The sequence below is a fragment of the Leguminivora glycinivorella genome, chromosome 2 (genome assembly GCF_023078275.1).
Source record: "Leguminivora glycinivorella isolate SPB_JAAS2020 chromosome 2, LegGlyc_1.1, whole genome shotgun sequence".
In the NCBI taxonomy this organism is placed as follows: domain Eukaryota; kingdom Metazoa; phylum Arthropoda; class Insecta; order Lepidoptera; family Tortricidae; genus Leguminivora; species Leguminivora glycinivorella.
The window spans coordinates 1,812,994-1,828,232 of NC_062972.1; the positions used below are offsets into that span (position 1 = coordinate 1,812,994).

The 15,239-nt window shown below is 38.6% G+C and overlaps 1 protein-coding gene across 1 annotated transcript; it reads right to left on the minus strand.

Annotated features, from left to right (window-relative positions):
- Positions 1-3,358: 3,358 nt before the first annotated feature.
- LOC125234812 (FAST kinase domain-containing protein 4) lies at positions 3,359-13,450 on the minus strand. Its single transcript, XM_048141221.1, has 11 exons — positions 13,344-13,450; positions 12,971-13,139; positions 12,606-12,793; positions 12,030-12,257; positions 10,585-10,757; positions 9,960-10,185; positions 9,449-9,599; positions 8,897-9,079; positions 8,158-8,224; positions 6,371-6,476; positions 3,359-3,713 (listed from the first exon to the last, which is right to left on the minus strand). Exons 2-11 carry the CDS (start codon positions 13,137-13,139, stop codon positions 3,594-3,596), a joined length of 1,611 nt encoding a protein of 536 aa, XP_047997178.1. The 5' UTR covers positions 13,344-13,450; the 3' UTR covers positions 3,359-3,593.
- Between the last annotated feature and the right edge of the window lie 1,789 nt (positions 13,451-15,239).

The following is a 15,239-nucleotide window of genomic DNA, read 5'->3' on the forward strand; positions in this document are numbered from 1 at the left end:
AACCAAACATAATTTACGTTAAAATCGCATTTATTAAATAGTTTCTCAAGTTACATACATTTACAACGCTGACAGATGTCAAAGTAATTCGTCTTCATCATTTCACTTGTTTAATACTACTATTAGTCAGTTCAGATACGTAGCCGAATGGCACAAACGCTCACGAAACGAAACGCTCGTAGATATCTATCTCTATCGCTCTTGCGTATTGGCGCGACAGAGCCAGACTACCTTTCGCGGCGTTTCGTTTTCGTTTCGCGTCGCAGAAATGCCATTCGGCTACGGCACCAGTAAATACATTTGCTTCAAAAGTTATATGTAGACGATTTTCTTTCAAATCTGTACAGCACTACATACAGTAGGTAAGTAATGTCATGTCCACATTCAACATACAGCCGCTCGGAGTTATTCGGAAATCATTGCAATAACCCCTCAAACGCATTGTGCCAGATCTGTCCCAGACGTTTAAAATTATACAGTCACCATCAGATATATCGGAGCACCCGAGGTGCTCACAAATACCTATGTAAACACTCCTCTATTGCCTCTATAGGCGTGTTCAGATATTTGTGAGTACCTCGGGCGCTCTTATATATCTGATGGCAACTGTAATTAACAAATAGAAGGTTATTAATTCAGTAGCTAATATTTGATAACTGCGTTCCATAATCATGAGCAGAAGAAAATTTTGCTCTGCCTTGTCGGACTTTCCGAATTCGAAAAAACAGGCAGAGTAATCACAAACTTAACACAAAAGTTAAGTTAATACTGTTAATAGAGCTTGATTTACCATCCAGAAACAAGAGGTTTTTTAGAACATCGATAATAACTGAACAAGTGAACAGTCTACTTAAGTAGGACGGAACAAAAATTGGCCCAAAAAAAGTCTTGACACTTAGAATAGAATTCAGATTTGGACCCCGAGGGCTTCTCAATATTTTCATTCATACCCTTAGTTAAATTTACTAGTCAACAAATAGGTATCTAGAGAGGTATAACTATGTGAATAGTTCACCCTCTCGCAACTTAACACAATTAATGCCAGTGACCCGCTAGGCGGGTTCTGTGTTCATATGCGCTTCTCGCTACATAACATTTTTCTTGTACCGACATCGCTGTTAGCGCGCTCTTGGCAGTGAATGTGTTAAATCGCGAATTTGAACTATAACGTAACAAGATTAGCTGTATTCTGTAGTGCAAAATACAATGCCCTCATGAAAACAAAATTTTGCCCTCAACTTTACAAAAGTACTAGAAGCAAAATACAATTTATACAATGCTGTGATCATACGCAAAAAGGATAAGAAGGCTATTATAGTGCTAATGAAATATGGTTTCTAAAATAATACAATAAGGATGATCTTTGTACATACGATTATTCACAGCGTTTGATGGTAACTTTAGCGTCAAGTTTAGATAAAAACTCAACTGAAGTTTCCATATAAAATTACGTACAGATTTTATAGACTAAACTGCCCACATTTTCACTGAGAGTAGATCTTCTGTATTTCATTTTATCAATTTTAAACGTGTGTGTGAGAACTACATATTTTCTACACATAGATTTTAACATCATGCATTGTGTCTAAAATGAATATTGAAATAAGTAGGTAATACATAAATAGAATATGAAATGAAAAAAATATAAAGTTGATTTAGTCAACAATAAATTAATAAACAATAACCCCGGTTAGTTTACATATATTTCCCTACATATACACTAGATCTCGAGTTTTATACACAATGTTATTTAATAACAATTTCGTCGGTCAAAGAGCTTACCAAAATTAAGGTAAAAAAATTGTGAAGGAGATTATCTATGATTTTATTATGTTATGATTAATATCCTTCATTATGGACAAGAACAAACGCACCATAATAATGTATGGAAATTATCTGATGACTCCTCGCATTAACCATTCCGATACTGTTTTACCTTTCGATTGACGAAACAACTGTCATAACGTCGAACGTTATCATGACCTGATCTAAGCACAGTCAACCAATTGGAACCCAGGCCACTGTAGAACTATGTCATAGTGACGTTTTAAATCAGATTGTAAGAAATCTTTTACTGCTTGTCATTTTGACATGGTTGTAGAGTGGCCTATGGTTCCAATTGGTTGACTGTACACACATATTAATGTGAAATACTGTCGTAGTTCCACTTTTTCTGAGTCGAGCCTCGTGTTTATTAAATATGTACAGTGAGCTGCAAAATTGCATGGAGAAATTATGAATGAATTCATTGATAAATTCGCCATCCACTTTTGCAGGCGATAGTAAGTTTGGCAAACCAAAATTTGGCAGACCAAGGCGCAAGGAAACGTGCTAAAAAAATCAAGTCCGTATATGACTCTCTTATTTATTAGCGCGAAGTTACAAATACCGTTTCAACCGCAAGGTACAGTCAAGATATTAAAAGCGGAGAAAGTGTCATAACTACCCACAACGTTTAAGAAATAAATGAATGTACCTATACGTAGTTTTGGAACTTTTTCCGCATCTATATTTGACACTTTCCCAACCAAGAACCCGCCTGGTGGGCATTCGTAAACTTTTCTTAGATGCCGGAGAACCCGATGGGCGGGTTCTCGCCCACGCGGGCGGTTATAAACTACGACCGGTTTCTGACGTAGTGCGCCATTTTTTTGTCTGGTAGTTAATGTGTAAATATAGATGCGGACAAGGTTCATAAATATATATCTACAACCTTAGCGTGTAAGGCACTGGTCCCACTGCGAGCTAGTAAGCTATGAGCTATCGGCTATAAAATCGAACAAAAGATAAGTATCCCCGTGCAAATAAAAGACACGGCGATTTTGATAGCTCAGGCTCACCGCTGGGCGAGTAACTATAAACGTCGCCGTGTCTCTTTTATTTGCACGGGCGTGTTTATCTTTTGTTCGTTTTTATAGCCGATAGCTCATAGCTTACTAGCTTGCGGTGGGACCAGTGCCTAAGCAATACATTTGTGTATACATAATAATGGCGCTATGTCTGCATCTATAATATCTATATTTAACACTTTCGCAAATAAGAACCCGCCTAGCAGGCACTCGTAAACTTTGCTCAGATGCCGGAGACACGCGGGCGGTTATAAATTACGATCGTTTTCTGATGTTGTTGAATGAGCACTTCTCTTTTTTTGCCATTTTTTTATTTTGATTTTTTTAGGGAATTTTAGGTCAATTGTACTCAGAATCATGAGTACTTTCAATCTCACTGGGAGACAAAAAGTGTCAGAGAATTTCCATACATTTTTGTTACTTTCCTCTTTTGTTATCCCATACACCATGTATGGAAAATGGTAACAAAATAAGAAAAAAATCGTATAGGCCAATTTTTTTAACTACTAGGATTGAAAAAGCTAGTGATTCTAAGTAGAAATAGCATAGTTTTTTCAAATTTCATAAAAGTGGCATAAAAAAAAGAAATGCTCACGAATGTCCTAATATAGTGCGCCATTTTTTGTCTGGCTGTCTGTCTCAATACCTTGACAGTATACCCTACGCGCAGTTGACATGATTCATTTCATCCATATAAATTCATCTACTAACAAAACAGATACTTAACTGTACATCTACACTGGTCTACGCGGCGGACTTATCGCTAATAATCTCCTTCAGCCGTTTCTCGATGTATTGCACTCGGGTGACGAGTTTGTCTCGCGGGTTGAACTCCGTGTATGGAATCTGCAGCACTTTGAAACCCTGCAAAAATAAACAGTAAAATAGTAAGTATAACAACAAAAACCAACTAAATAGAATAGAATAAATAAACGTTTATTCGTGAACACATGTAAGACAAAATATGTACACATAATAACAACAAGACAGGAGGGAATGAAGTGTTACGAAATGGCCTCATCTCAGCGTGTTGCTGGTGACTTCCAGCGCTGATCTTCCGATGAGATCATCAAGTGAGAAAGATTCACGGAGGGTAACAGACAGAAGAAATACAAAACCAGGGTGTCCACTACTAAACCCAAAAAAAAATCAATCAAGAATTAAAATAGATGAAATGGAAGATACTAAACGCGAGCGAAGCGAGCGCGAAATTTTTTCTTTGTTGTCAGCGTCGGGATGCCCATTTAGGTTTTTTGCCTTTAGGTTTCCAAGTGTTTTGAAGTTCTTTCATCGTCACGCTTATTATCCTCCTATGCTCCTTTGACTCATACAAAATTGCGCCTCTATGTGACCTTATGCGCCATTGGCTTTATGAGGAACTCCGCTTTGGATTTTCGGATAGATACTTAGAATTTGGACAGCGACGTAATTTTGTATTTGTCGTTTTCACATCGCCCTAGCAAAAGCAAATTATGAATGTTGTATATGGTGACATCGTGGTGCAACTTTCCAGTTAATCTGAATCACAATAACTGAATTTATTCCCGACCCCCTTCGCCATTTTGGAATATGTGGGTAGGGCACGGAAAGTAAAAAATCTGGATTTTTCATTTACGATTTTGGGCCGGATAAATTAAGGTCAGCTAGAACATGAAGACACACAGATATGACATCTCTCATTAACAATCACTGGGATGGAGGCCAGGTACTATACTTGTAATGAAAAGTCTAAAGTGACAATTTTAAGTTGCCTTAAAATCACTACCGGGAATCGATCTTTACTGTCATGGATGTGGTCAACCCAAGAAATCATATTATTTTTTAAATACTTTTAGATTTTTTTCTTGGTGCCAAGTTTTTCCCTGACTTCCAAATCATTTCCCTGACTTTCCATGACCACTATGAGCTTCCCTGACTTTTCCCTGACTTTCCCTGAGTTTCCAGAAAGTGGACACCCTGAAAACACATACAAGAACGTGGTCAAACAGTTAAGATAGTGAAAACGTAAAAAAGGATATCAATATCATATAATGATATCTATTCATTACGCACTTATATGAACTTGTTTATGGGTGAAGCGCTGGTGGCCTAGCGGTAAGTACGTGCGACTTTCGTTCCGGAGGTCGCGGATTCGAACCCCGGCTCGCACCAATGAGTTTTCCGGAATTTATGTGCTAAATGTCATTTGATATTTGCCAGTCGCTTTTCGGTGAAGGAAAACACCGTGAGGAAACCGGACTAATTCCAATAAGGTCTAGTTTACCCTTCGGGTTGAAGGTCAGATGGCAGTCGCTATCGTAAAAACTGGTGCCTACGCCAAATCTAGGGATTAGTTGTCAAAGCGGACCCCAGGCTCCCATGAGCCGTGGCAAGGAGGATGATGACGCGCTTATATGAACCGGGAACGAATATCAAGCAAACCTTGACGACCGGTCTGGCTCAGTCGGTAGTGACCCTGCCTGCTAAGCCGCGGTCCTGGGTTCGAATCCCGGTAAGGGCATTTATTTGTGTGATGAGCACAGATATTACTGCTCACCAGTTTTTAGCTAATATTACAATTAATCAGTATTCTGTTTTCAATTTCTTCTGCTTGTAATATAAGTTGTAAACTGTTCTAATATTATTTTTTTGGCAGACAAGACACAGTTGCCACCTAGTATCGAGTAGAGGTACTGATAATTCACGCTATTTGACGCGTGATTGTCGCTAGATGTCACTTAACTATGCCTATACAAATAACCCGCATTTACTGACGTATGGAGTTACAACTCCTCCCTTACTTATTCCTCTATGGTCTAGACAACTAATACCAAGATTTGGCAAAGGCACTAGTTTTACAAATGCGACCTGTCTGACCTTCCAAACTAACTATGCCTTATTGGGATTAGTCCGGTTTCCTCACAATGATTTCCTTCAACGTAAAGCAACTGGCAAATATCAAATGACATTTCGCACATAAGTTTCGAAAAACTCATTGGCAAGTGCCGAACCTCCGGATTGAAAGTCGCATGCTCTTACCAGCGCTTTTTTATTGTTGACAAAATCAGGCAGACAAGCATGGTCGCGCGATAAAGGATATAACGTCAGGCCGTCTTTTTCAAACTATTTGTTAGTGGTTATCGGGCATTTTCCAAAATAAATCTAGAATATTGAATTTCACCAGATCTGGACGTGTTTGGCTCATTCTTCTCAGAATCACGAGCTGATTCGATCCCGAAGATAAAAAAAATGTGTCCCAAATATTCCAAAATTCGAGTTTCCGTCGTCACACACGTAGTAAGTTCATACTAAAATCATGAGGTGAATGGAAAAATAAATAAAATAATAATAAAATAAAAATAAAATTAAATAAAAATAAAAATAAAAATCATTTCAAAAGACAGGTTCCATAATATGGTTAGTAGTAAAAGAATAGGACACAATTTTTTATCGTCAGGATCGAATCAGCTCGTGATTGTTTGGAAAACGCCCTATTCCTATTATCAGTTCTGGATTTATGTTGATGTGATGATATATTATACCTTAAGCTGTAACATCCTTGTGTAGAGCTGATAGACGCCAAGCGGAACGGCTGTCTTTCTCGTGAGGTCATGGTAATCCAGGCCCAGCACTGCTATCCTGAACACACTGTAACAGAAGCAGACGTATGTACAAGTAGGTACAGTCACCGGCATAAGTGATGATTTCTGTACCTTGTCGCTTTTAATCGTTTGACAATTTCGTATGACATTTCTAGCAAGACGTTAATGTGACAAGGTATAGAAATGAACTATGATTACTACGAAAATGGTATGGTTGTGTTTATAGAGATTTTCAAAGATAGCTGGATGATACGATCTCTTAGTTAATCTAGAAGGAAGTTTTTAAAATAAGATAGCTATGTAACGCAAGGCTCTTTATCACACGGTATTCATTATATTAAACACAGTGCCGGAAAAGTTACGTGCACATGATTATTTACAACAGCTGCAAGATTTTTTATGAAAGTATTTATGAGTTTAACCCATTAACGGCTGATTTTTTTTCATGTCTCCGATTTTGATGATTTTCATATATGTTATTATACTGAACCTAAGAAATAAAAATCTGAAATCAAAATTAAAATCGAACTAGTAGAAAAAAAAATATTTACTGATGCCGTACGGCATCACTAGCCGTCTACCGTGTCTTTTGAAATAAAAATTATACTTTTTATTTTTAGCATTTATTATGAGAAAATACAAATCAGGCATATAAATTTTACAAAACAATTATTGCGTATGAAATCTGTAATTAAATTTAGCACACAGTCCAACGTTGCACTTGGAGCATTGCAATCTCGATTGGCTTTTACAGTATTCGTAGCCACATCTACGACGCACACCCTCAGGACATGGTATTAAATAATGAGCAATAGCATCGTATCGCAGCTCATCGGAAACTTGGCGACCAGTCTTAGATTGTCGCGAAGTGAGAGGGCGACCAGGACCTCGGGGCAAGTTACGGAATCGCAACAAATATGTTTGAACAATGTGACGCCCAAAGTCAAGTTGGTTAATAGGATTTCCTGATTTTCTAGATAAACTCCAGGCATTACAAATTGTCACGCCACGTCCTCGTCCACGTGAACATGCCCAAGACACAACAGCACCCCGTTTGCGGCCAGATGCAACATTTGACGATGAATGTGCTGTAGGCGTGAAGTCCAGTGGAGGCGACATACTACGTTTTGATAGTAGTCGTCGAGATCTTCGTAAATTACTCACTGATGCCGATGACAAGACAACCTTACACCTGGCGTTAAGCTGGCGACCGCTTAGGTTATTGAGCAAAGCCCCATCGTCTTCATCGCCCGAGTCCTCGTCAGAATGAATATTGGGTTCAGGAGGCTCCACAAATATTTGGTTGACTTCAAAAGTGTGTTTACTTCATTATTTCTTTTAATAATGATTCTATATTGTTTACTGACTTTGCAAAATACAAAAATAATCACTATCTATCAGAAATAACAAAATTATGAAACACTTACTTGAAGACACCGTCCATTTTTGCACATTTTTTCCAACACTGATGTTTACCTCAATTGCACTCGCGCAATATGCATTATGGTTGGCTATTGGTTCGACTAATCAAAAGACACGTCCTTCCTAGGCCAATATGGCGTATAACATCTTGACCAATCACAATAACCGCGTAATGTGGCGCGAAAGTTTAAACGTCTAACAGGTGATGCCGTATGGCACCGCTAGCCGTTAATGGGTTTTATCTTATTACTTCACAACAGTGTTCAGAATTGTCTTAAAATATATTATCTGTTTTTTATAAATACCTTTTGTCATTTGCTGCTTTTTCTAGTGGTACTGGATGACATTTTGAATCTATCGCGAACTCCGCGTCTGTAATAAACACAAAATAATAAAAGTTAGGTCTTACGATATTAAATATGTATACATATATTATATGGCGTTACTCATAAAAGCTTTATAAACCTGAATTAACTAGCTAATAATCTTTTGTCATTCTCTGTCTTGTTGACTTATGTATTTGTTAGAAAAGGACAAAACACTTTATCAGTTTAGTTACTATTTTTTATAAGAGGGATACACTTTTGGGTAACCGACGAATAATGTCTGTAAGAAATGTCGTGGACTATACGATAACAAATATATTCAAGGACTCTTCTCTTTCTGTCATACTTCGTTACATGTAACGTAAAAGTAAGCTACAATTACACATCATGGTTTGTAACTACATGCCGTTACATTTTGGTGCTCTGACCAGGATACTTAATCTCAAAATCTAGCTAATTGATTGGCAAATCCACGATAGCTGTCAAGAAAGTATCGACGGAATTACGGCCCATCCACGACATTGGTCTAACTGCGACAGTCGAGCGGCAGCCATACGTGCGAATGAAAAGTCCCATCGCTGTGTCTCGCTCCAATCTATGGCCGCCGCTCACGCGCTGTCGCGCTTAGACCAATGTCGTGGCTGAGCCGTTAGGGTTATACTGTGTGGACTCACCATACAGGAATCCCATGCCGCTATTACACTCCCGCTTCATGAACGCGTCCGCGGACACGAGGCTCTGAACGTGTCCATGATGCAGTGCACGTACAGAGTCTTCTCCTTGGTGTACACTAGAGGTACCCCCACGGAAATGTCGGAGGGGAGGCGAGGGGAGGAGGGGGCCGTGAGGTGGAGGTAGGCGTCGATGGCCATTAGTTTGCGACGGGAGGGGATCAGGATTTCTGAAACATGAAAAATAGATTTTTAATGTTGGAAGGAAAAATATTAGACACACAGATTGAATTAAGGTACAGCCGGGCAAATCTCGACTGGGGGGCAAATGTAACTGGGCCATTTTTTCCATGTTTTACAATGTTTGCATTATTGAATAGTGTCCCGCTGTACCTTAGTCATTATCACAGGCCATAAATCTAAAGTGACTTTCTTAGTCGTCTCTGCTGGATATTAAATTATTTCACTGATTATGACAGCGCTTTAGATAGTACAATAGGTACAATACTTGCGACATATAATATCACTAGCCGCGAAAACCAACGAACAATACGAGGCCAGTTTTGACCAAGACGGTTAATTTTCGACTTTTTACTTACCGCCTAGTGACAGCAATTTGTCGATGAATTCTGGCTGAATGGTCGAGAGAAGTTGGTGCGGCTGCGCCTTGTCGAGTGTGAGCAAAGCGAACACGAGATCCAACCAAGCTGAGGACTTGGCCATTTCCTCTTCTTTAAGGGACTGTGCTGCCTAGAAAAGTAACATTAAACACTTACACGTCGGGCCTAATATAAATGTAAGTGTTTACGCGATTAAGTCCCGTTTTGTTCTAAAATTATTAAACACTTAGTTCATGATTTCTCAAATAATAAGTAAATCAAACGTTTCACGAATGTCACTTGATGGCCAACAGCAAAAGGAAATTATTCGTATCCATCAAACAAGCAAGATTAGTTACAATGTGATTTTAACCGCTCATTTTATGCCACTATTTGGCGGGATAAAATCCACCGTAGCTGACGTGACATTAAAAGAAGATATATCTCACGAAACGAGACGAAGAGAGAAGAGACGAGAGATTGCAATTGGTGCCGTGACCAGGATACTTACTTTGAACAGCTTTTCGCTGTTTGGTGGAGTGAAATCCACTGTAGCTAACGTAATAACAGCGGACGCTATATCGCCCGCGCGACACCCTTGCATGTGTGTTTGTATCCAATCTGTGATAGCTGTGAGGGCTGGCTCGTGGCGGTATTTTAGGAGGCCCAGGGACACTATGATCGAGTTAACAACTGCTGGTTTGTCCTTGTTGGACGGTAGGCACTCGATTACATCTCTGAAATAGAGAGACAACTTAAAAACAAATTAAATTACATATAATTACTAACCTCCTTATTCATAAACACACACTGAAGTTATCAAACCGATAAAGTTCGTTTGTGCCTTTCCGACGTATTGGTGTGATAGAAAGGGACAAACGAACTTTATTGGCTTGATAAACTTTAGTGAACGTTTATGAATAAGAATGGTAAGATTAACGTAAAAATGTAATAATAAATTAATTAGCTTGTATCTAAAATAGGCTCTTGACCCCTTGAGGCGTAGTGCCAAAGATGCTGGCAACATTTCCTCGCTGTATCGCAATGCTAATGCGTTGTGCATGGAAGTCACCATCACTTCGGTCGCCACTTAGAACAAAAAGTGTAGGTATTATAAAAGTAGTTGAACTACTCACTTGCATATTCTATCCATCAATAATGGATCGGGGAAGTTGAGTGTGGCCATAGAGTAGAGTAAGTCAGCAGATTTCTTGAGGTCTATGGTGTCGGCCTGGCGCGTTATGTTGTATGACAGCGCTCGGAGCAGGGGAGTGCTGCGACGGCCTTTTTGATGGAGGGCTCGCATTACCTGAAATAGAAAATATAATTTTCACCCAGAGGAACAGCAACAAACGGTTATACGCCAATAGCTAGCTATTCCACACAGAGCGAGGCAATGTGCTCGCGCGGCAAATGTTCAAATGTAAAAGTACCTAGGCCAAGGAACTGCGCGCGTTTTGCGCTTGCGATATCCCGGCATTTGCCACGGCTAGCCTAAGCCTGGGGTCCGCTTTGACAACTAATCCCAAAATTAGGCGTAGGCACTAGTTTTACTTTACGAAAGCGACTGCCATCTGACCTTCCAACCCGAAGGGTAACTAGACCTTATTGGAATTAGTCCAGTTTCCTCACGATGTTTTCCTTCACCGAAAAGCGACTGGCAAATATCAAATGAATGTGTAAAAAAGAGAATTAACATTTACGTTGAGAAATAAAAACTTGATAAAAATTAGTCACTCGAATGTAAAACTTTCCAAGCAATTTGAGCTAAAAGTAATGCGCTATTAGAAGACAAACAGTTCTTTAAGAAAGGGCTATCAAAGAAGATTGCGTTGGAATAAAAGTGTCTACAAAACAATGCAATAACTTATTATTATTTGTAAAGCAGGCAGGCAGTTGTAGTAACTGATAAAGCCTGTATCCAGTTGTCGGCAGAGGTTTTAGGTGTTATGTGGAATTAGCACTGTGCTTGTCTAACTTATTCTTGAATTCGTTTACACTTTGGGCCGATATTACATCCTCCGGGAGCTGATTCCAAACTTTTACCAATCTATTACTAAAGAAATATCTATGAGGATTGTTGTATGACCTGTGAGAGACCAGTTTATACTGATGACCTCTCAGACGGGTGTTGTTATTACGTTCTAGCATTTTAATATGAAAATCTTTGAGGTCATAATGTTGGGTTAGTATTTTGTATGTCTTGATCAGGTCTCCACGCTCTCTACGCTCCTTCAGAGTTGTAAGCTTTAGGTACTCCAATCTTTCCTCATAGGACATTTTACTTCAATGTAATAGTTTTAGTTAGTAGACATGTTGCTATCCTGTTAAATACTCTCTGATGAGAGACAACTATTATTCAATAACCAAATCTTGAGCTGCTAATATTAAAATTGCTAACCATTTGACTAATTTTAAGAATATCAATGATCCAGGCAGGCAAACATGGTCACGTGAGAAACAATATATCGTCAGGCCGTCCTTTCCGCACTATTTGTAAGTGTGATAGGGACACACCAATAAGGTAAAGTTTATCAAACTAGTGTGCTACACCGGCAGATAAGAATATTCAATTGCTAACCTTAACCATCTGCGGTAGCGTGAGGTTAGAAATCAGTCTAGCCGCCTCATCGTCCCCCGTAATGCCCAACACGGTGCTTAAGTCTTCAGCCATTGTGAGTGAGCTCATAGCCTGAGTAGTGCTGGTACGAGCCAGGATCCGACAGAGCTTTAGGAAGCGAGGGTCTTTCTCGAAATCTGTGATCTTCACTTTGTTGCTGCTTGACCAGTCAGAGAGGATTGATACCATCTGTAAATAAATTGATAAGTTAAATCAAGGTCTTCATAAAAAAAATACTATTATATTGTAAAATGTGTTTCTCAATCTCAGCTTACTCCTATCAATTGTTAATTCTTATGCATAATTAATCATTACAATGCTCCTGATGACAATATAATAAGCATAAACTGACCTTATCAAAAACTTTGACTTTTGTTAAAAATAACAATCTACTATCCCCCTTATTCATAAACCGTTTCTATCACACCAATACCATGAAAAGGGACAAACAAACTTTATCGGCTTGATAACTTTGGAGTATGTTTATGAATTTAAAAACGGGTTTTTAATAAAACTTAGTATACTTTAACAACTAACCTTCAAAGCATGCCTCCTAGAGACCACAGGGTGTTCCGCCACAGCCAATAAACCGTTAATATCCGTAGCCTTCACAATCTGTATATCCATCTGCTGTGTGCGACTCTGTTTCACGGATTTAGGGCTGGGCCGCTTTGGCTCATCTGTTTCTGGAGTATTGAGTGTAGCGAATGCAGCTGCTACTAAACCTACATATTTAAATACAGTCTTATTAGTGGAGTGTATGGTCAACCAATTTGAATCCTAGGCCACTCTAGAACCCTGTCTCATTTACACAGTGTTCTATTTGATTGACGAGTAATTTATTTAGACGACATATTAGTTACTATAACCAACTACTTCTGAATAATATTATAGATTTTTACCTGACTTAGTGTCCTTATCATGATCTGCGCTCTGGGCATTTTTATTAGATAAACTTCCATCTACATCAAGCTTGTCAGTTTTCACAACAGTGGCCCCGGCACTGGAATACTGCCTCAGGGTCGCTCGAGTTCCTAACCTCCAAATTACACTCCCACTGAATTTAAGCATCTGGAACAGAATTTACACTTAAACCACTCGTAAAAATAATAGCATATAACAGACAAAACCCTTCTGTTTCATCAATTAATGAAATATAGGCAAAAAAGCTGCGAAAAGAGGAAAATAATACCGTCTTACATCACGGCTTCAACATCAATATTTTTACCCCAAATATAACTGAATTTAAGGGCTGGGTAAGCATGAAATATATACCTTTTAGTTCGAATTCGTTTGTCAACAATTAGTAAACAGAGATCATAGGTTTTTAGAGCATTTAGAAAAATCTAATTTTTGAGTGTTTTTGACAGCAGTGTCACGACATTTCTTACAATGTTGCTGATGAAAATAAATGTATAGTGTGAAAAATAATAGACATGAAATTATCGTTTTTCTTACTCCCATTTTAGTCATTTTAACTGTAGTAAACAAACCAGATAAATGAATTTAAATTATAAGTTAAGTTATAAATAAAAAGCAACAATAAATATAAATATCACATGAAAGGCATAACAAAACGCACTGATAGTGTTGGGCACGTTCGATTTTGTTGAATTACTTTTTTACTTAATCAAAGTTTAAAAGAAATGCTATAAATAAGAAATATATTTAAGATATAAGTATCATTAACATGGAAAACTAGTTAGCCCATTCAGACGTAGAAAAAAGTTTATGCGTCTTGTATTAATATCGATTTGTCATGACAGATAAAAATGTGTCGCATCACTACTTCACATTGAATTTGTAAGCGGTTGTGGGTGGGAGATTTGTTGATATTTTTGTGACTTTGTTTTCTAATTAATTGGAAACAATAAAACCGGCGATGATTTTCGTGAAAATGGTATGTATTCGTAAACAATAATTGACTAGAAATGTTAATTTGAGCATGCACACTGACCCATACCAAAACGATTCGTATCAGTCAACCTTGGCGTAGGTTTTTAATAATTTTCAACCGTTTCTTGGCCGTTTTCTGGTTCTCTGCATGATTTTACACACTTTTCAGATATGTTTCTCTGCTTAATATTGAAATTAAGTCTGTGAAATCCATGATATCACGATGGATACTTTTACGAACTATAACTACCTGCCAATGTTGATAAATTACCAAGTACCGCATTTATGCAGATCTTTATCTCTTGAGAGATCTACAATGTAACCGTCTGTAGATTATATCAATAATTTAGCGGTATTAACAGCATTCTTAACGAAATTGCTAAAAAATAATATGACTGCCTAACCCTAATCTATTGTATTAAGATATAAGACATATTATACAACACCCTCCAACACCATAAGTATGGTATGTGTAATTTTGTAAATGTATGTAACTATTATATGAATGTAGGTACAAGGGTACCTACCTAGAAAATTACATGTTTAGTGAGACTGGGTGATTTGAAATAAAGAATTTACAATTATATTCAGAATTGATACTTGTGCTCCTGCATTCAAGGATTTATATTGATTACATAATAAATATAAATAATAATAATAATAAATAATTAGTATAATCAGGAATTACTTCCTTAACAACGAGTGTGGGATGCATCGTGATGTGGTGGCAGTGGACGGAAACCTCACGCCGCTCTCCTTGGCGAAACAGAACTGGCGCAAACCTGTGGTACTAAGTACTGCGGACCGCAAGGCGGTATGGGAGAGCAAGCAGCTACACGGGCGGTTCTACAAGGCCCTCACGGGACCCGATGTAGATCTGCTCGCATCGGTGAACTGGTTACGATTCGGGGACCTCTTCGGAGAAACCGAGGGTTTTGCCTGTGCAATTGCGGACGAAGTTATGATGACGAACAACTACCGGAAATATATCCTGAAGGACGGTACGGTCGACATTTGTCAAGCATGCCGCCGTCCCGGAGAGTCACTCAGGCATATCATTTCCGGTTGTTCTCATCTAGCTAACGGCGAGTACTTGCACAGACATAATCTCGTAGCCAGGATCATTCACCAGCAACTTGCTCTTCAATACGGCCTTGTGGACCGCGAAGTGCCGTACTACAAGTACTTACCTGCGCCAGTTCTCGAAAATGGTCGTGCCACGCTCTATTGGGATCGATCTATTATCACTGACAGGACTATTGTAGCCAATAAGCC